Raw genomic sequence first — 20838 nt, forward strand, 5'->3', positions numbered from 1 at the left:
ATATAGATATAGATATAGATATAGATATAGATATAGATATAGATATAAAAGGGTGCCATTTCTCTGATAAAACACCGAAGGGAAGATTACACTAGGCAGCAGGAGGGCCTCATGGCCCTGGGGATTCACTCATAGAACTCCCCAGTGGCACCTGCTGAGGTTCAGGCAGTAGCCTGGAAACATAGGGCAGGCTCGCTCTAGAGCTCACAGGGGCAGGGCAGAAGACAAAGAGTATGTGAAGACTGACTCTTCAGGGTCCTGGAGAAGGTTTGCTTTTTCCCCCTTGCCCATCAAGGAGTCAGAAATGATTGATTTTTTTTTTTTCCTCAAAGGCAAGGCTTTGGAGACGATGCTGGCGCAGAAGCCAGCCAGCTCACACTGGCCAGCAGAGCTGGTTCAAGACCGTTGTGGCCATTGGCTTCTACCATGGTTATATCAGCCTGGATTTTTCTGTTTTAGAGAAATAGTCCGTGCCATGTGAAGGACCTTCTCCTCGACCAAACTCTCCATTTTCTCTGTGTGAAAAGGCTACCAAGGTAACAAGATCAGCAAGCTGTGGCCTGTCTTACAAGGTGACAGGGTGTTACTGTTCTATGCTGCTGTCCTAATTTGATTTTAACCAAAATCAGCTCGAGAAGAAAAAGGGTTATTTCACCTTTCAGCTTATAGTCCTTACTGAAGGGAAGCCAGGGCAGGAACTCAATGCAGAAAACTGGAGGAAGGAACTGAAAGAGAACCAGTGGGGGACGCCGCTTGCTAACTGGTCCCCCATGGCTTGCTCAGATTGCTTATGCGAAACTACCAGGACCACCTGCCCAGAAACAGTACCACCCACAATGGTCTGGGCCCTCCCCTATCAATCATTAATCAAGAAGATGGCCCACAGCTATGCCCACCAGACAGTGTGATGGAGGCCGTTCCTCAGCTGAGATTCCTCCTCCCCAGGTTTATCTAGGTTTGTGTCAAGTTGACAAAAGCTCGCACAGCTCATCTTTGCTGAGGTTTAGGCAGCCATCCTGAAGTGTAGCTAGGGCAACCTCATCCAGCCCCCAGAGACAATGATATTCTCCTGGCCAAGAAGCTGTGTTGCCAAGTATTGACTACTGTAATGTTTTGACCAGGCTCTGCACTGCCACCCACCCTACGAAACTTCAAGTCCCCACTGATGCTATTGTGAAGACCTTGATCCTCAACTTCTGGAAACAAATTGTGTTCATAAAGTTTCCATATCAGGAACTTACCAGTCATCTTGTAAAAACCTACACCAAGTTTCCCGGCCGAGAACCCAGGCTCCCGCCGTGCTTACAATGTATTTTGGTTTTTTTTGAGATGGTTTCACTATATAGCTTTAGCTGGCCTGGAACTTGCTATGTAGACCAGGCTGGACTCAAACTCAGAGATCATCCTGCCTCTGCCTCCTGCGTGCTGGGATTAAAGGCGTGCACCACCATTCCCAGCCCAACACATTTGTTTGTTTGAGACAGGGTTTCTCTGAGTAGCCCTAGCTATCCTAAAACTCACTCTACAGACCAGACTGGCTTCGAACTCAGAGATCCCTCTGCCTCTACCTCCCCAGTGCTGGGATTAAAGGCTTGTGCCTCCACTGCCCAGCCTGATTTTGTTTTGATTTCTGTTGTTGTTGTTTTTTTAAAGTGTAGGGCCAAGTGCCCCTTCAATCCTAACACTCAGGAGGCAGAAGCAGGCAGGTCTCTGAGTTCAAGGCCAGCCTGGTCTACAGAGTTCCAGGGAAGCCCAGGGCCACATGGGGAGACCCTCTCTCAATAATAATAATAATAATAATAATAATAATAATAATAATAATAATAATTGTGTGGGTGTCTTGACTGCATGTCTATCTGTGCACTGTGTGCATGCCTGGTTCCCTGAGAGGTCAGATCCCCTGACCTGGAATCAGAGGTGGTTGTCAGCAGCCATATGAGTACTGGGAATCAAACTCAGGCCCTCTGGAAGAGCAGTCAGTGCTTTGAACTTCGGAGCCGTCCCTCCAGCCCTACAACATAGGGTTTTTAGGCCAGAGAGAGTGACCAGAGTCTTGCCAGACCAGCTTATTTTGAATGAAATCTTTCCAATCTATGAACAGGAATCCACGTGTAGGGAATTTAAATTTGAGAGAAAAGAAGAAACTGCAATGCTTGAATGGCCTAGTCAGCAAATCCCAGTTCTCTGGGTCTCTTTCCTTACCTATTCATTGAAAGGTTTACCTAGATTGTTTATGGAGCTCTGCCTACCTCTTCAGAGCAGAGAATTTTTTTTTTTAATTACAAAGCTACTTTTAATACTTTGGGGTGTGCCCCACAGGAATAAAAAACACTGGGAAGGGGTAACCCCTCACCCCCAGGAGTGGCCCAAGGGGAGAGAGGCTACCTGAGGGGAAGGAAGCACAAAAGGAACCCGCTGCAGACTCAGGGCAAAGGGAATGCCATCGGTGCTGGGACCTGTGAGCACTACAGGAAGAAACTCGAGCATGGTGGGACTGGCTCCAGGCACACAGGCGTAGGGCAAGAGGGTTGGACACGAAGCCACAAAGCTACTTGGGTTCCTCCTTCTTCTCGTTTGCCTTTTTCTGCTTCTGCTGAGTGATCTCCGAGTCCCTCTGCTTGCGGGCAGCAGCAGAAAGCCCACATCTCGGCGCTTTCTCTTAAAAAAGTTGCTCTGCTTCTTCATGTTCTTCTGCCTGGCAAGCTCTCACTGGCCACTGCGGGTCATGGCAATGGCAGCTGCTCCAGCCTGCTTCCGTGGTGTCCCCTCATTTGGGCCCAATAATGCAAAATTCTAAGGATTTTTTTTTTTAATGTTTATTTGTGTGTTGTTCCTGTGTAGGTATGGGCACATGAGTGCAGATGCCCACAGAGGCCAGAGACTTCAGATTTCCGGTCCTCTGCAAAAGCAGTATACACTCTTAGCTGCTGAGCCATCTCTTCAGCACCGATACTGTGGGATTCTAGATAATGACTTCTCTTCTTCCTAAATGTTCCACCCTTGAAACAGATCTATCTTAATATCTTTTCTCTGCTCATGGCTGGATGCCCAGTTCCTTCCTCAATTTCCTCAAATCATCTCTGCCTCTCAAGCTCCGTTTGTACCCTCTTTGTTTGCTCACATTGTTCTGCAGACCCCCAGATTACAGATCCAGCCTGCCTCCTTCCCTTTGCTCCTAACTCATACTGTCTCCTTGGCTAATACTCTGACGGCCCCACTGTCATTGGCCCCTCTAACAGAAGTACACCCGCCTTCAAAAGCCAAAGGATCAGGTGTTCCGTGGCTCCGGTGACAAGCCCTATGTCAGGTTACAGATAGTTTCCCGAGAGACCACGCCACGGTGTCAGAGGAACCCCAGGCTGTGTACAATGTCCTGTCTTCACCTGGCTACTCCTTCAAGGTGAGAATAACCAGAACTCACCTCCAGCACCAGTGAGCTCCTGGAAACATGGCTCTGAGCCTCTGGCCCCGGCTGCTGCTGCTCCTATTGCTGCTATCACACAAAGGTGAGAACCGTAAGTAGGCTTGGGGGGAAGGAGAATAACCTCTCCCCTCTTTTAAAAACTGTGTGCGTGTGCTGTGTGTGTCTGTGTGTAACTTTCCCCCTCTTTAAAACTAGTGTGTGTGTGTGTGTGTGTGTGTGTGTGTGTGTGTGAAAGAGAGGGAGAGACTTAGAGACACACAGAGAGAGAACTTTCCCCTCTTTTTAAAACTATGTGCCCATGCACTCCCTCGGCCCCATGGCACACAGGTGGAGGTAAGGACCGCTGCAGGATTTGAGTCTTTCCTTCCACCAGGTGGGTTCTGGGCCTCGATCACAGGTCACCAGGCTTGCCAACAGACGCCTTTACTGGCTGAGCCATCTCACTGGCCCTGCCTTCCCCTCTAATAAGACAAGCGTGTGCACGTCTTGTGGTGTGGTGTGGATGGTGGCCTGTGCACGCTGAGGCAGCAGACTGGGAACTGATCACGTAGAGAAACCTTGCCTCACGAAGTAATAGTAATATAAAGTAGTAATAAAAGCAATATAAAGTAATAGTGTGGGGGTTAGCCCGTTAGGGAAAAGCTGAAGGGACAAGGAAGAGACCGGAGATTGGTGGACAGGTGACGCTAAGGATTCAGAAAGCAGTCCCAGACTTAATGTAGGGTGATGAGAGCGATGGTCTCATTCCATTTTCAGATCCTGGCAGTGAACTGGGAAAAGCTGATTTGGGCTTTACGCCTTTCGCCTTTAGTGATCTGCCATCTCTCTTCTTATAGTGACTTTGGCCCCTCCTGGGCCTCAGCCTTCGGATCCCGGTCTCTCCCTTCTGAAGTCGTTCATCTCCACTCTGAACCAAGCTCCTCAGCGTTCCCTCAGCCAGTCACGGTTCTCTGCATTCCTGGCCAACATTTCTTCTTCCTTTGAGCTTGGGAGGATGGGGGAGGGGCCAGTGGGAGAACCCCCACCTCTCCAGCCCCCAGCGCTTCGGCTCCATGATTTCCTCCTGACACTGAGAGGTAGCCCAGACTGGGAGCCAATGCTAGGGCTTCTGGGAGATGTGCTGGCACTCCTGGGACAGGAGCAGACTCCCCGGGACTTTCTAGCGCACCAGGCAGGTGTGCTGGGTGGCCTTGTGGAGGTGCTGTTGGGAGCTTTAGTTCCCGGAGGTCCCCCTGCCCCCACGAGGCCCCCATGCAGCCGTGATGGGCCCTCGGACTGTGTGCTGGCTGCTGACTGGCTGCCTTCTCTCATGCTGTTATTAGAGGGTACACGCTGGCAGGCCCTGGTGCAGCTGCAGCCCGGCATGGACCCAACCAACGCCACAGGGCTTGATGGGAGAGAGCCAGCTCCTCATTTTTTGCAGGGTCTGTTGGGCTTGCTTACCCCAACAGAAGAGCTGGGCTCTGAGGAGGCTCTTTGGGGTGGCCTGCTGCGCACAGTGGGGGCCCCCCTCTATGCTGCCTTCCAGGAGGGGCTACTCCGTGTCACTCACTCTCTGCAAGATGAGGTCTTTTCTATCATGGGACGGCCAGAGCCTGATGCCAGTGGGCAGTGCCAGGGAGGTGAGTGCTGCGGAGGTGAAGGTTGGGAGGTAACGGGGAAAGAAGGTGAGATTAGGATTGTTTTCTCCATCGCTCTCCCCCCCCCAGGTAACCTCCAGCAGCTGCTCTTATGGTGAGTAACAAGGAAACTCCAGTTCTGGGGAGAGGGTCTGAGCAACCTGTAGATAGAGTGCTGTCAGCCTTAGCCCCCAAGACTCAGGAGGAAATCAATCCAAGGGGTGTGGATGTCTGGTTTTGGACTGGGGTGTGTCTGGACTGGTATTCAACTCCCCTTCTTTACTGTCATGTGGCCTTGGACCCATCACACATGCAGTAGGTGTGCCTCACTTTCCCCATTCGCAAAAACGAAATAACTACTGCAGAGCTGTTGTAAGGAATAAAATGAGTTGATAAAAGCTGGGCATGGTGGTGCACACCTGTAATCCCAGCACTCGGGAGGCAGAGGCAGGAGGATCTCTGAGAGTTCAAGGCTGCTGGCCTGGACTACAGATTGCATTCCAGACAGCCAGGGCTACACAGAGAAACCCTGTCGGGGGGGGGGGGGGGAGGGTAAAGGGTAAACCATTTAGAACAGTGTCTGTGTGTAGTGCCTAATACATGTTAGCTAGTAAAGATGGGGCTTGGGGGTGGGGAACAGCTGGACCCCTCTATTTCAGCACAAGGCTAGAGCACAGCTGGACATATTCAGTTGTCCTGATGAGGCCAAAAACAAGGGTTGTATTGAAGGTCCCTAAAACCAGATGAAGAAAGGAAAGAAGGATGAGACCAGGTGGACAGGAGTGGACTGTCCCAGGCCATTTTGTGCCTTGGCAGCATAGATGTCTGTCCTTCCCTCCATCCTAGTATCCAAGACAGTAACACCTGTAGCCTCAGGATACTTACTTTAGGAAAAACCTGTGCTTGCCTAAAAGCCCCCCCGCAGAACTCAGAGCTAGGGTCAGCACCTTCAACTAGATGAAATGGGGACTGATCTCACCCCGCCTGCTCCTCCCCGTGCACCCAGGGGCATTCGGAACAACCTTTCTTGGGATGCTCAAGCGCTGGGTTTTCTCTCTGCATCGCCACCTCCACCCCCTGCTCTCCTGCACTGCCTGAGGACAGGCGTGCCTCTGCCCAGAGCTTCCCAGCCACAAGCGCCCATCAGCCCTCGACAGCGGCGAGCCATTTCTGTGGAGGCCCTCTGCGAGAACCATTTAGGCCCAGAACTGCCCTACAGCATTTCCAACTTCTCTATCTACTTGCTGTGCCAGCACATCAAGCCTGGCACCACAAGGCCTCCTCCCACCACACCGCAGCCCATCCCTACCACCCCACAGCCCATCCCTACCACCACGCAGCCCATCCCTACCACCCCACAGCCCATTCCTACCACCCCACAGCCCCCTCCTGCCACCCCAAGGCCCCCTCCTGCCACCCCACAGCCCCCTCCTGGCACTGATGTCGTCTGCCAGACAGCTATATGGTATGCAGTCTCATGGGCACCACGTGCCCAAGCTTGGCTCCAGGCTTGCCATGATCAGTTCCCTGATCAATTTCTAGATATGATCTGTGGCAACCTCTCCTTTTCAGCCCTGTCCTGGCCCAATCGTCGCTTGGTAAAGCAACTCTGTGCCGGTTTGCTCCCACCCCCAACCAACTGCCCGGATGGCCTGGTGCCTGTTCCCCTCACCCCAGAAATATTCTGGGGTTGCTTCATGGAGAATGAGACACTGTGGGCCGAACGGTTGTGTGTGGAGGACAGTCTGCAGGCTGTGCCCCCCCGGAACCAGGCGTGGGTTCAGCATGTGTGTCGGGGCCCCACGTTGGATGCCACTGACTTCCCACCCTGCCATGTTGGACCCTGTGGGGAGCGCTGCCCAGATGGGGGCAGCTTCCTGCTCATGGTCTGTGCCAATGACACCATGTATGAAGCCTTGGTTCCCTTCTGGGCCTGGCTAGCAGGCCAATGCAGAATAAGTCGTGGAGGAAATGACACTTGTTTTCTAGAAGGCATGCTAGGCCCCTTGCTGCCTTCTCTGCCACCACTGGGACCATCCCCGCTCTGCCTGGCTCCTGGTCCCTTTCTGCTTGGCATGTTATCCCAGTTGCCACGCTGTCAGGCCTCTGTGCCAGCCCTTGCCCACTCCACACGCCTGCATTACCTCCTGCGCCTAATGACCTTCCTTCTGGGTCCAGGGGCTGGGGGTGCTGAAACTCAGGGAATGCTGGGTCAAGCTCTGCTGCTGTCTAGTCTCCCAGACAACTGTTCGTTCTGGGATGCCTTCCGCCCAGAGGGCCGGAGAAGTGTCCTGAGGACAGTCGGGGAGTACCTGGAGCGAGAAGAGCCAACCCCTCCAGGCTTCGAGTCCACTGTCGGCCTCAGCTCCGGCATGAGCAAGATGGAGCTTCTATCCTGCTTCAGTGTGAGTGAGCCGCCTCTGTAAAAGCCCCCAGAGCAAGGGAAGGAACTCCAGGAAGTTGGTCTGCTGTAGAGAAGTAGTGTAACACTCAGAGTGATTCAAGTACATAGCGCTAGAACCTGACAGTCTTGGGCTGCCAGCCTCTCCACCAGGTTCTTCTGTCGCCTCATCTGTAAACTGCGTATAACAAGATACCGACTCTTCGGGTAGTTGCAAAGACTATATTGAATGCTATGTGCTGTAGGCTTAGCTTAAACCTGTAACAAACTTCATCTTGTTATTCTGTGACTCTCCCTTCTTCTGCCACAGGAAGTAAAGGATTGTAATTCACTCCCTAACAAACAGGGACTGGGGGTTGGAAAATAAGAATAAAAGAGAGAGATTTAAGGGGCGTACAAATCAGAAGCATCATTAGGTTCAACTCTTACATAAATTACTGTCATCTTAGAGACAAGTGATGTTCTTCCTGTGTTGTAGACTCTTTTCTGTATGCCAAAGGAGCTTAAAATATGCTAAGTTTCATAACTAATTCATTGAATATCTGTTATGTAAAAGGCACCGCGTGAGATTTGTTAGGGCCACTTTTCAAGCCCTAGACCGTGTAAAATGTTCAGGCCTGCAAGTATCTGAGGAGCCAGCTATAGGCTTGGCACTCAAGTGAGTACATGAGAAGGTAGGATATGGTCCCATATGGGGACTGTCATCTGAAGAGACTCAGGTATGAGCTTCAGACGAAGGACACGCAAGCATCCCCACAAAGCCAAGTTCAAGTGCCTGGGGAAGCTTTAGAAGGATCAAAGAAACAGCCCTCTTCCGGTATTTTTCCCTTACCAGCCTGTACTGTGGGATCTACTCCAGAGAGAGAAGAGCGTTTGGGCCCTGAGGATCCTGGTGCAGGTAGTAGGTGGAGGGACACGTGTGGCTGAGTGATAGCCATGGCTTGAGACATCTGGCCGCTCAGGTCATAGCCACCATTGCCTCCTGTCCCTAGGCCTACCTGCACATGCCTCCGGAAGATCTGCAGCAGCTGGTGCTCTCAGCAGAGATGGAGGCTGCACAGGGCTTCCTGACACTCATGCATCGCTCCTGGGCTAAGCTGAAGGTGGGCACAGAGGGATGGGGAGCAAGAATAAAAGGATTAGGGAGACCAGAGGCACCCAGATCCTCGCCTTCTGAGGGTTTGCTTAAGTGAAAAGAACCCCAAAGACAGGGATGGCAAAGATACCGAATAAACTCGGAGGCAGCATCTGTTAATGTGTTCCAACAGGTTCCACCGTCTGAGGAGCAGGCCGTGGGGCGCCTGACAGCCTTGCTGCTCCAGCGGTACCCACACCTCACCTCCCAGCTCTTCATCGACTTGTCACCACTCATCCCCTTCCTGGCTGTCCCTGACCTGATGCGCTTCCCACCATCCCTCCTGGCCAATGACAGTGTGTAAGCACCACGCCTGCTTATCAAGCCCCTCCACCTACAGAGCTCCCTTTCAGAGCTACTCTCTGTTCAGTCAGGGAGACCCTCTCTCCTTCCTGTCCCCGACGACAAGACTGCAGCCGAGAGGACACGAGGAAAATCTTAAGACCGGTTTCTCCTTAGCCTGGCTGCCATCCGGGATCACAGCTCAGGAATGAAGCCTGAACAGAAGGAGGCCCTGGCAAAGAGACTGCTGGCCCCTGAGCTGTTTGGAGAAGTGCCCGATTGGCCCCAGGAGCTGCTGTGGGCCGTGCTGCCTCTGCTTCCTCACCTCCCCCTGGAGAACTTTCTCCAGCTCAGTCCCCACCAGGTATGAGAATCATCGTGCTTTGACTGAACCGTCGTCCTCCTCCTCGAGGTGGGATGGGAGTCAGCAGCAGGTCTCCTAGTGGGGTCTCTGTGTCACCCTTACCCCGCCTCTTCTTCCTCATCTCAGATCCAGGCCCTGGAGGACAGCTGGCCAGTGGCAGGCCTTGGGCCGGGGCATGCCCGCCATGTGCTTCGCAGCCTAGTGAACCAGAGCATGGAGGGTGGTGAGGAGCAGGTGCGCAGGTGAGTGGTTATGAACTCAGTGACCATGACCAGTGTGGAGGTGGTATAGAAGCAGGGCTAGTATCCTAGGAAGGAAGAGACAAGAGGCGAGAAAGTAGCCCTGGCAAGCTAGGGGCTCTGAGAAACCGATATACGCTGCTCACATTTCCTAGTTTAGTTCATATGCCTACCGTGTGTACCAAATAAGTCGAGCCCGGGTACTTATCAGTTACCACATCAAGGCCAACTTCATGCCCCCCTGCAGGCTTGGGTCCCTGGCATGTTTCCTGAGTCCTGAAGAGCTACAGAGTCTGGTGCCCTTGAGTGATCCAATGGGCCCTGTAGAACAGGGCCTGCTGGAATGTGCGGCCAACGGGACCCTCAGCCCAGAAGGACGGGTGAGCCTTTGGTACAAATCTGAAAGACCCCAGACTCCCCCAGGGACGGTGACCCGCCCAACTGTCCCAGCCAAGCTCAAGCACAGTGGTGTGGGCTCCCTGGCCCACACCCTGACCCCTGTATTCCTTAGTGTCTTGCCATTCTTGCCTCTCATCCCCTCTTCCTACCCCTACCCTATTACAGCTTTTGTGACCTTGAACCAGTACTATCTGGTCCATGCCTGGTGCCAAGTACTAGCCCAAGCCCTGGTAAAACCAGACGTGGGTTCGGAAAGGCAGTCCTAGATACAGCAGCATTTTCTCCCCAGTTCCAAGCCTGCCTTTGTTACAGGTGGCATACGAACTTCTGGGGGTGCTGCGTTCATCTGGAGGGGCTCTCTTAAGCCCCCGAGAGCTTCGGGTCTGGGCACCTCTCTTTCCCCAGCTGGGCCTCCGCTTCCTGCAGGAGCTGTCAGAGCCCCAGCTCAGAGCCATGCTCCCTGCCCTCCAGGGAGCCAGCGTCACGCCTGCCCAGGTGAGCTTGTCTTATTTCCTGAAGGCCCAGTCATGAACTCACAATGTGGGGATACCATCAGCCCTCCCTTTCCCCGGGTAAGAGCAGAAGGTGAACTCTGTGTCAACAAGACATGCCTCCTTCCCCCTTCTTAGCTCAAGAAGGGCCTCAGACAGGTTGGTCCCCGGGTGGCTAGGGGGAACTGGAAGCCTTAGAGGGCAGGTCCAGGGACCTGTGTGGGCCTTGGCTACCGGGGCCTGCGAGCTGTTGATTCCTGTTCCATCCCATTCCAGGCTGTTCTGTTGTTTGGAAGGCTCCTTCCTAGACACGACGTGAGTAGCAGCAAATTCTCAGTACCTCCTAGGGGGCTCTGTGCCCTGTTCCCATGGCTCTGGCATCGGCCCTCTCTCCCTCAAAGCTCCCCTCATACCTATTACCCTACTTTATAGCCTTCTCCTGCCTCTCTTCTTCAGACCTCTTCTCTCTCTTGTTCCTTAGCTATCCCTGGAGGAACTCTGCTCCTTGCATCCTCTTCTGCCAGGTCTCAGCCCCCAGACACTCCAGGCCATCCCTAAGCGAGTTCTGGTTGGCGCTTGTTCCTGCCTGGGTCCTGAACTGCCAAGGCTTTCAGCTTGCCAGACTGCAGCATTGCTGCAGACCTTCCGGGTATGAGAACAGGGAGGAAGAGATAAGCAGAAGATGGGTGGTATATAGGGGGTGAGTGTCTTCCTTGTGGCTGAAGACCACACACACACACACACACACACACACACACACACACACACAAATACTGCTAATTCTTGTTCAGGTCAAAGATGGTGTTAAAAATATGGGCGCAGCAGGTGCCAGCTCAACTGTGTGCATTCCTGGTCAGGTATGTGTGGGATCTCCGAACTGAGCACCTTTCCATGCTCTGGGTGGTTTAACATGGCTGGTGTTGCCTCACATCCTCTCCCCAGCCCCCGTGGTGGCTCTGAGAGTTCAGGTTAGCTATGTGCCCACCTGAGATAGTAACAACATCTCAGTTCCTGATACATTACTCCCACGGTCCTACAATGTCAAAGCCAGAAGGCTTGAGATCACCCAGGCCAACCTCTTGCTTTTGGATGAAGAGACTCAGGCGGAGAGAAGCTGGGGGCCTTCTGTTGATCAGGTGTCTAACCAGCACAATACCAGCTCAACAGCCCGCAGTGTGAGGCCGCCTAAGCATTCATTGCTGCAGTGGCCAGTGCCCTTCCACCCCCACCCTAGCTTTGATCCCTTTCTGCCCTTCTCCGAGGGTCAGCGCAGACCCTCTCACCTATCACTGCCAGCAGCCCATCCCCACCACTTGGCCAGACTGCCTGCTTCCCCTGCTCCCATTAAAGCTGCTACAACTGGACGCCGCGGCTCTTCTGGCAAACCGAAGGCGCTATCGGCAGCTACCTTGGTCTGAGCAACAGGTAACACTTTCTTCTGCCCTTAGAACTCCCTTTGTTTTTTCTCCACTTCCTTTACTCAGCCCTTGCTCCCATATCTTGTCCCTTATCACTGCTTTCTCTGTGTCTCTCTCTCTGCCTCTGTCTCCTCTCTCTCTCAGAAAGGAGTATGACTTTGGGGCTGGGAGGAATCACGAAGGAGAGAGATAGGGCCCCGGGCTTGCCTCTGAGGCCCTCAGGACAGTAACTCTGCTGGGAAGCTGTTCTCTCTCTGTATTTTATAGGCACAGTTTCTCTGGAAGAAGATGCAAGTGCCTATCGACCTGACCCTGAGGAATCTGCAGTGAGTAGCTGCGTTAGACAGTTGGTTCAATTCAGTTGGCATTATTATAGTTGTTATAAAGTGCTTACCATCCGCCAGGCACTGTGTGACGAGTATACAAGAATGGACTGTTGTTCCAGCCTTTGCCACTGGTCTGGTTTTTCTCCCTCCCCCTGTCTTCCTCCTTCCCTTCCACAGTGCCATGACTACCCCAGTTATGGCTGTCGGACTCAGAAAACCTGGGGTCATGTCACTCTCTTACCAAGAGTCAGGTCTCTTAGCTAGTGAGCCAGGTGTGGTAGAAGGCAGAAGCAGGCAGATCTCTGTGAATCTGAGGCCAGCCTGGTCTACAAAGAGAGTTCAAGACAGCCAGGGCTCTGTCACACAGAGAAACTCTGTCTTGAAAAACAAAATAATAATAATAATAATAATAATAATAATAATAATAGTAATAATAATAATAATAACAACAACAACAACAACAACAGTATAGTTATAGTGAAGATTGAGTGAGATTAAGGCATTAACACAGTATCTGGCCCAGTGGAAACTCCCACTAGACATTTGCTGTTCTTAATTTAATTCAAGGTGACTTTAGAGCTGCTAGAGAAAGAAGTAGGTATCACTTTACTTACACCTACAGTAAAAGACCCAGGGGCTTTGGAATCTGAAGACATAGCTCTTGTCTCAACTTACTTGTAGCAGACTGATGTTAAGAATATCCCTTGACCTCTGTAGATCTTTATTTCCTCACTGCTAAACAGTGATGATGTTATGGGAAAGCCGGTGATGTTTATCTATAGACAAACATTTCACAGGCTGTAAAGGACTGTCAGTGAACATCTGTCTTTGTGTTGAGAGGGCTGATATTATGGATCAGGCAGGCCATGACATGTGTGAAAGAAACTCTTCTGACTCACGTGCCCATAGGGCTCTGGGCAACCTGGCAGGGGGCATGTCCTGTGAGTTTCTGCAGCAGATCAGCTCAATGGCAGACTTCCTCGATGTGGTATACATGCTCTATCAACTACCCACTGGCGTTCGAGGGAGCCTGGTGAGAGGGTGTCTTAGGTGGAAGTGGGAGGCTTGGACCCTGGGTTTAGTCCCATGCTCAGCTGTCTTGACCCTTCTACCCTTTCTACCTTCTCGCCCTTTCTACCCTACACCTCTTAGCGGGCCTGTATCTGGACAGAGCTGCAGCGGAGGATGACGATGCCAGAGCCAGAGCTGACCACCCTGGGGCCAGAACTGAGCGAGCTTGACACTAAGCTACTCCTGGACTTACCGTAAGTGTATGCCTGGAGATAGGGGGCCTCAGGGGGTTCACTTGCAAGGAGAAGCTCCCTGCTTGGGGAATGCCCAGAAGAGGTGGCTTCCTGTCTACTGCTTTCCTGACATAATTTACAGCTCCAAACAGGACTCTTTCAAAGCTGTTTTGTGCATCCTTCCACTCCCAAGAATTGTCCTGGCACAGGAAAGCTAATATTATGTTGTGCCCATCAGGTGTATTTAGGAAAAATCTAGGCTATATTAATAGGCGTGTAGTAACTGAAATAAAGGAAGAAACGGTCTATTTATGTCCTAGAGGATTGTAATCTGATTAGACCACTATGTTTTCAGTATGTTCAGAGGAGTGGTTGGGGTTGGGGGATGAAGTGTATTAAAAAGCCTTCAAATCCAGTTGGATACTGAGCTACCCTGGGCTATATCCAGGCAGGGGTTCTAGGTTATATCTGTACATGGTCCTTGGTTGGAGAAACAGTCTCATGAAAGACCCCTGTGCCCTGATATATTTGGTCCTTGTGGCACTCCTGTACTCTCCAGGTCTTACTAACTCCCCCTTCTTTCATATGATTCCCTGCACTCTGTCAAAGGTTTGGTTATGAGTCTTAATATCTGCTTTGATACACTGCTAGGTAGAGTCTTTCGGATGCCCTCTGTGGTAGGCTCCTGTCCTGTTACTTGTTTTCTCCTACCTCCAATGCCCCCCCCCCCGAGGGAGGAGCAGCCTTGCTAGGCTACAGAAGAGGACATTGCAGCCAGCCCTGAAGAGAACTGATAAGCTAGGGTCAGATGGAAGGGGAGGAGGTCCTCCCCTATCAGTGGACTTGGAAAGGGGCAGGGAGGAGATGAGGGAGGGAGGGTGAGATTGGGAGGGAATGAGGGAGGGGGCTACAGCTGGGATACAAAGTAAATAACCTGTGATTAATATAAAAAATAAAAATAAAAAAGACAAAAAAAAAGCCTTCAAATCTGCAAGAAATTGTCAAATACAAAGTATACAGGCTTATTTGCGAGTGGCTCCATGGGGCAAGACTAGGATTAATAAGGTAAAAAATCTGAATGCTAGAGAACCAATTCAAGTATGAGCTGGGGAGAGAAGACTAGGTGAACCTAAGGTTCCCCTATCCCAGAGATCCTAGCTTATGAGTACCTTTTAAAAAGGGTCTTGCTGTGTAGCTCTCGATGGCCTGGAACTCACTGTGTAGACCAGGATGGCCTTGAACTCCTAGAGATCTACTTGCCTCTAACTCCAAAGTTCTGGGATTAAGGGTGTATGCCACCACACCCAGCTTTTTTTTTTTTTTTTTAAGATCTTTAATAATTTATTATTATTTTACTTTAGGTGTGTGATATTTTGTCACATGTATTTCTATACACCAAGTATAAACCCTGGTGCCCACAGAGGGTATTGGGTCCTTGGAACTGGAGTTACAGATGGTCGTGAGTTGCCATGTGGGTGCAGGGAATCAAATCCTGGTTCTCTAAGAGCCGCCAGTGTCACCGAACCATCTCTCCAGCCTCTCGTTTGTGACTGCATTACCCATACGCTTATTTTCTCGTTTCCCCAGCCCCTTGCCATATGAGCTGCAGGTGAGAGTAGGGAAGGGCTGGAGTTAAAGACTTCCTGGAGATGGGAGGATGGCGGATGCAGCCAGTAGCCCTACATAAGATTTCCTGGAGATGCTGACACACACGCTTGACCCTGTACGGAGCACAGGTGCCACCTAGGAGTCCCGCTTTTTTAAGATCCTTTAAATCTCTTTCACTGCGCTGGTTCGCTAAGATAATGTGGAACTCCAAGAGCCCAGCTGAGGTAAGAGGACTGTGAGTCAGAAAACTGGAATTCCTCACTTGTGAAAGAATGATAAGAGATTTGACCAGTGTTTAAGATCTGTGGCTTTGGGGTTCATCACATCAGGTAGGGTTGTCTCAAGGCTAGCTAAAGATAGCCACTCTCTCTGTTTTCTCCCTTCAAGCGCATGGGGGACACTGCAATACTGTTGAGTAGATCAGTGCTGTGTAGAGTCATAGATTTGGGTCTGATAGTAGGACTACGGGACCTGATGAGGCCTTCTTAGCTTGTCTCAGATCCACCCAAACGTCACCACTGTCAAATGTCACTGACTAGGATCCAGCTGATGGACAGATTATCCAATGATTCCATTATGGTGGTGGTGGAGTTGGTCCAAAGTGCTCCAGAGCAGCTGCTGGCGTTGACCCCACTCCACCAGGCAGCCTTGGCAGAGCGGGCACTAAAAAGCCTGGTAAGAGTCCACCCTACCAGACTCAGATCTGCTGTCCTTGATGATCCTTGCCCCTCAAATAGTGCTTTTCAGTTCTAGGCCCCAGCCCTAGACTGCTAATCTACCCGCCGGCTTCGGCTTCTAGATCTGCCTCTCGATTCTTTGGTTAACCTGCTTCATGTTTCATGTTCGTGTCCCTTGGAGTCTAAGAAATCCTTTGGATTCTGCCTCTCAGTCTTTCTATCTGCTTCTGTCTGAACTCATTCAGACAGAATTTAAGACAGTGTTGAACAGGAGCAATGTCCTTCATAGGGGCCTAGTTGGAAGTAGGAGGAGAGGGAGGATCAAGGGCCTTGGCATCTTGATCAAAGAGTCTGGTACTGAGGCAGGGGCATTGTCCAAGGCTTGATGCCCCTTTCCAGGCTCCAAAGGAGACCCCAATCTCCGAAGAAGTGCTGGAGACACTGGGCCCCTTGGTTGGATTCCTGGGAGTAGAGAGCACACGGCGGATCCCTTTACCAATTCTCCTGTCCCATCTCAGTCAGCTGCAGGACTTCTGCCTAGGAAAGACATTTGCTGCAGAACTGGGATGGCTGCTGTTGCAGGAGCCAGTTCTTGGGTATGGCCCTTTGGTATCACCCAGGTCCTTGACCATCAGCCTGAGCGGTGTCCCATTCCCTGTGCTTAAAAGTACCCTGGCTCCCCAGTCGTAGCATGTCATATTTTCACCCCTGTTCCCTCAACTCCACCCTGTCTCTTCTGTCTCCTAGGAAACCAGAGCTGTGGAGCCAGGATCAAGTAGAACAAGCCGGACGCCTAGTGTTCACTCTGTCTGCTGAGGCCATTTCCTTGATCCCCAGGGTGAGGTGAAGGAACAAGGAGACTGAGGGGTGGCAATGGGAAGCTAGGTCATGGAGGGGAAAGGGAGTACAGCTTGTGTCTGGGGAGACTGCTAAACAAAGGCAGGGCTTGTTTACAGCTCTTGTCTCTGATTTTGTTTATTTGAGACAGCCAAGCTGGCCTGAATTCATTCTGTAGCCCAGGCTGGCTTTAAAATTCAGGGCAGTCCTGCTTCAACATCTAGAGTGCTGGGATTCCAGGCATGCACCCCCACACCCGATGACAGGATCTTGAAATTATAGTGCCTGGCCCTGACTTCCAGGTTGCCTTTCCTTCGTTTTTCTCTCTCCCATAGGAGGCTTTGGGCCCAGAGGCCCTGGAGCGGCTTCTAGGAAAGCAGCAAAGCTGGGAGGACACCAGAGTGGGACATCTGTGTGGGACCCCCCAGCTTGCCCACAAGAAAGCAGCTCTAGTGGCTGGGATTGTGCGTCCAGCTGCTGAGGGTCTCCAAGGTGAAGCTCCCCAAATGCTCATATGTCCACCAGAGTGTAGGAGTAGGTGTCAAGGCAAACTGCGCCGTAGGAAGCCTGGGTGGCTGACTGTTGGTGGCCGAGCTTTGCCGGACATTTGCTGGTTCCACTAGGACAACAGTGGAGCAGGAGGCTGGGCTCTAGGTGTGCTATACCTCAGAACAGATTTCCTGATCTCTGGGCTCTGATCATCAGTAAAGCAGGGGTTACAAGATAATGTTCAAGGTCTCTTCTGGTTGTAAGGGTCTATAATCCTGGGAGTTTATAACCCCTTAAATGTTTTAAAGTCGGGCGTGTCGGTATACACACCTGTCATCCAAACACTTGGGAGTAGAGGCAGGAAGATCAGAAATTTAAGGTCAGCATTAGCTGCATAGCAGAATTAAGGCCAACCTGGGCTACATAAAAATTCTGTCTCAAAAACAAAACAGCATTCTATTTTCTTGTTCTCTTTAGCCTGGCAAAGTATGGAGCTCTCTCCTGGGGAAATCTCTAGACAGAAGGAGACATCATGAGACTAGAGACCTGGATTCTAATTCAGGTCTTTTGTTAAATACCTGAGCAATCTCCTCTGTGTTCCATTTAACACAGGACGGCCTTGTCATATCCAGTCATTTTTGTTCCAAATACCCTGTGGGCCCTATAATCCTCACTGTCATCATTCCTTAACCAATGCTGCCCTCGCTTCTCTGTCCTCAAAAGGTTGAATGATCTGTGACTATCACTGTGGGCATAATTTTAGTATCACACTGACCCTTTGTCCCTGCCTTCTTCCTTCAGAGCCTGTACCAAACTGTGCGGACATACGGGCGACCTTCCCAGCGGCCTGGTCTGCGACACAGATCGCAGAGATGGAACTCTCGGACTTTGAAGACTGCCTGTCACTATTTGCTAAAGATCCAGGACTTGGTCCTGAGGAACTACGGGCCGCCATGGGCAAGGCCAAGCAGGTTAGGGATGCAGAGACAAACAGGGGCCATAGGGGTAAAAACACGAGGAAGTTGAGTAAGAGTGATGGGACACGAGGGAATGGAGAACTGGGTAAGAGGTGGGGACAGAGAAGATGAAAGTAAGAGGTTTGGATAACAAGTAGGAGGTCAGCAGGGGTCAGTACTGAAGAAAGGGTCGTACAGTGGATGGAGAGGCACTTTATGTATTAAAGCTGCCAGGTTCTTTAAAGGCAATCGCTGGGCCCCATGCCAGACTACGAATCTCCGATGTTTGGGTCTTGCACCTGCACTTTAGCAGGTACCTCAGGGTGTCTGGAGCATAGAAAGTTTAGAATTCATGGACTGGAGTTCGCTCTGCTTTTCTACTGAGTCTCTGACTCAGGGAAACCCTCGTCTTACTGTTGAAGAAATTAAAAGCAAGGCGAGTGATCTGACCAGTGACCCACAGCTAAAGCCCAAGGCCCAGCCTGTGGCTCCCAGCCCGGGGCTTTTTCTACTCACATGGTCCCTGTCTTCTCCTAGTTGTGGGGTCCCCCCCGAGGATTCCGTCCTGAGCAGATCTTGCAGCTGGGCCGGCTCCTGATAGGTCTAGGAGAGCGGGAGCTGCAAGAGCTTCCCTTGGTGGACTGGGGTGCGCTGAGCAGCCTGGGGCAGATAGATGGCTGGAGCTCTGTCCAGGTACCATCTTCTCTCTTGCTTGCCTTGCCCCGGACATCCAGCCTGTGGACCTAGTCCTCCCAATTAGTCAAGCCTAAGAGATTTTCCTCTTGTACTCTTTTCTGGCCATTCTTTCTTTCCTCTCTTGGTGTGGGGTTGTTTTTGCTTTTTGCTTTTAAACAGGGTCTTAGGCAGCCCACTCTGGTCTTGATCCTATTACACAGCTGAGGATAGCCTGGAGCTCCTGATCCTGCTGCCCTTTATCTGCTAAATTCTGGGATTACAAGTGTGTCACCACACTCAGCTTGTGATCTCAGGGGCTCTGTGATTGGTTCCCTCTGAGCTCCTCCCCCAGCCTCCTTTTCCCCTTTCTCCTCCTATTTTTGTGTGTCCTCGATTTCCTCCACGGCTAGCGGCTAGCGGGTCTTCTGATGTTAACAACAAGGCAGTGTAGTCCAGTAGCACCTTCCCTCCCCTACTCATTTCCCCATCTGTTAATTCTCCCTGATTTATCTCTCTCCTCTGCTCCCCCAGCTCCGAGCGGTGGTCTCCAGTTTCCTAAGGCAGAGTGGCTGGCATGTGAGCCACCTGGACTTCATTTACCTGACGGCACTGGGTCACACGCTCTGCGGACTTCGGCCAGAGGAGTTACAGCACATCAGCAGCTGGGAGTTTAGGTCACGTGTGGAAGGTTTGGGGGAGCAGTGCTGTGGAGACGGGCTCAAGAAGGGCTTATCTTATGCAGGAAGGGGGTCCATGTGAAGCCATCTCTTCCTCCGTCTTATGACCACAGACTCTGTCACCGAAGCTGAATTCTCCCTTTCTTCCTACTGCTTCACAGCCAAGCGGCTCTCTTCCTGGGCAGCCTGCATCTCCCATGCTCTGAGGAACAGCTTGAAGCCCTGGCCTATCTCCTTGTGCTGCCTGGTGGCTTTGGCCCAGTCAGTTACTGGGGGCCCGAGATCTTCACTGAAATTGGCACAATAGCAGGTGGGAAGGCTGGACCAGTTTGTCACTAGGTGTCAGGGTTTGGTTTCCACATCACGGGTGGATTGTGATAGTGCTCCGCTTTCTTCACTAGCTGGCATCCCAGACCTGGCTCTTTCAGCATTGCTGCGGGGACAGATCCAGGGCCTGACCCCTCTTGCCATCTCTGTCATCCCTGCTCCCAAGTTTGCAGTAAGTTTTGGTGGACCAGGGCCTAGAGCATGGGCCCAGTGAGGTTACAGGGATGTGTCGATTCCTGTCCTTTCCTGTAGGTGGTGTTCAACCCCGTCCAGTTATCCAGTCTCACCAGTGTTCAGGCTGCAGCTGTTACAGCTGAGCAAATGGCCTATCTGAGTCCTGAGCAGCGACAAGCAGTTGCATGGGCCCAGCACGAAGGGAAGGAGATCCCGGAACAGCAGGGTAAGTTACCAACTGCACAGTTTTGTAAGCTGTCATCCGCCCCAGAGACCAAGTCCACACACAAGAGAATCTCTGGAGTCTATATGCGTGGAGCTAGTTCTGAAGGATCAAAGGCTCCTGGGGAACAGAACTGTGATATCCCTCCCATTCCTTCCCTCTTTACAGGTCGAAGCTCGGCCTGGGGTCTCTACAACTGGTTCCAGGCCTCCTGGGTTCTGACATCGACCATCAGCTTTATTGGCCACCTATTATGATACTGTTCCTCCAGTTGAAGGAGAAAACTTACATCATACTGGACCAATTGTAAAGGAAGTGCATTCTAATTATTCTCAGTAAGTGGATGAGGACTATGGGGAAAATCCTAATGCGTTCCACCCACCTGAGAATCACTGCTCCTGGCATGTATGTCTTTTGCCATCGTGAATAACCCCACTGTTTCTTTTCGTTTCCAACTTCCTCTTCTCTACACCAATAGAAATAACAGAGACAGTTGAACATAGTGCGGAGTCTTTACTAGGGCAGGGAGTGAGGGGCAGGTCCAGGGCCAGTAGAATGGGCCACTGTTAAATACGCCGAAGATCTGGGGCTCTTGATTCATTTGCTGGAGATGGGGAGTTAATGTTTGCCGTGGACGAGAGGCGGAGGGATTCGAATATCCTGACCTCTCTCCAGACGCCGTTCACAGTCAATCAGATAGTTCACTCCATCAATGACCAGCTGCACCAGCTCCACCTGAAGAAGACTAACCCTTGATCCCCGGTTCTCACAGTCTGCCTGAGCTTCTTTGTCTTTTCTTTTGTTCTTATCTATCTATCTATCTATCTATCTATCTATCTATCTATCTATCTAT

The 20838-nt window shown here is 51.4% G+C and overlaps 2 protein-coding genes and 1 pseudogene across 3 annotated transcripts in view; 1 reads left to right on the forward strand and 2 right to left on the reverse strand.

The window, feature by feature from the left end:
• Positions 1-2266: 2266 nt before the first annotated feature.
• On the reverse strand, positions 2267-2727 carry LOC129673961 (small EDRK-rich factor 2-like; annotated as a pseudogene).
• Positions 2728-3448: 721 nt separating this feature from the next.
• On the forward strand, positions 3449-20443 carry Strc (stereocilin). The gene is made up of 30 exons (XM_055625863.1): positions 3449-3506; positions 4261-5046; positions 5134-5158; positions 6050-6304; positions 6446-7448; positions 8280-8342; positions 8437-8547; positions 8713-8879; positions 9039-9225; positions 9352-9467; positions 9712-9844; positions 10176-10358; positions 10631-10669; positions 10836-11003; positions 11146-11211; positions 11654-11779; positions 12040-12098; positions 13008-13131; positions 13251-13363; positions 15490-15625; positions 16027-16223; positions 16375-16465; positions 16800-16956; positions 17755-17924; positions 18447-18602; positions 19116-19258; positions 19423-19571; positions 19663-19760; positions 19841-19988; positions 20154-20443. Exons 1-30 carry the CDS (start codon positions 3449-3451, stop codon positions 20240-20242), a joined length of 5316 nt encoding a protein of 1771 aa, XP_055481838.1. The 3' UTR covers positions 20243-20443.
• Positions 20444-20478: 35 nt separating this feature from the next.
• The window catches only part of Ckmt1b (creatine kinase, mitochondrial 1B), a 6371-nt gene continuing 6011 nt past the window's right edge, over positions 20479-20838 (reverse strand). For both annotated transcript variants that reach the window (XM_055626065.1, XM_055625989.1), the window contains one exon: positions 20479-20720. In XM_055626065.1, the coding sequence (XP_055482040.1) occupies positions 20604-20720 (117 nt within the window). In that variant the 3' untranslated portion in view covers positions 20479-20603. The remainder of the gene's footprint in view (positions 20721-20838) is intronic.

The sequence above is a fragment of the Psammomys obesus genome, unplaced genomic scaffold, assembly GCF_907164565.1.
Source record: "Psammomys obesus unplaced genomic scaffold, mPsaObe1.curated_primary_1811, whole genome shotgun sequence".
NCBI lineage: Eukaryota > Metazoa > Chordata > Mammalia > Rodentia > Muridae > Psammomys > Psammomys obesus.

What these genes read in the sequence shown, in the direction of transcription:
- Strc (XM_055625863.1), top strand. Translation starts at nt 3,449, where the DNA reads ATGGCTCTGAGCCTCTGGCCCCGGCTGCTGCTGCTCCTATTGCTGCTA. An exon ending in CCCTGAGGATCCTGGTGCAG is followed by an intron (nt 8,343 to 8,436) that starts GTAGTAGGTGGA and finishes TCCTGTCCCTAG; the next exon opens with GCCTACCTGCACATGCCTCC. An exon ending in CCCTCAGCCCAGAAGGACGG is followed by an intron (nt 9,845 to 10,175) that starts GTGAGCCTTTGG and finishes CCTTTGTTACAG; the next exon opens with GTGGCATACGAACTTCTGGG.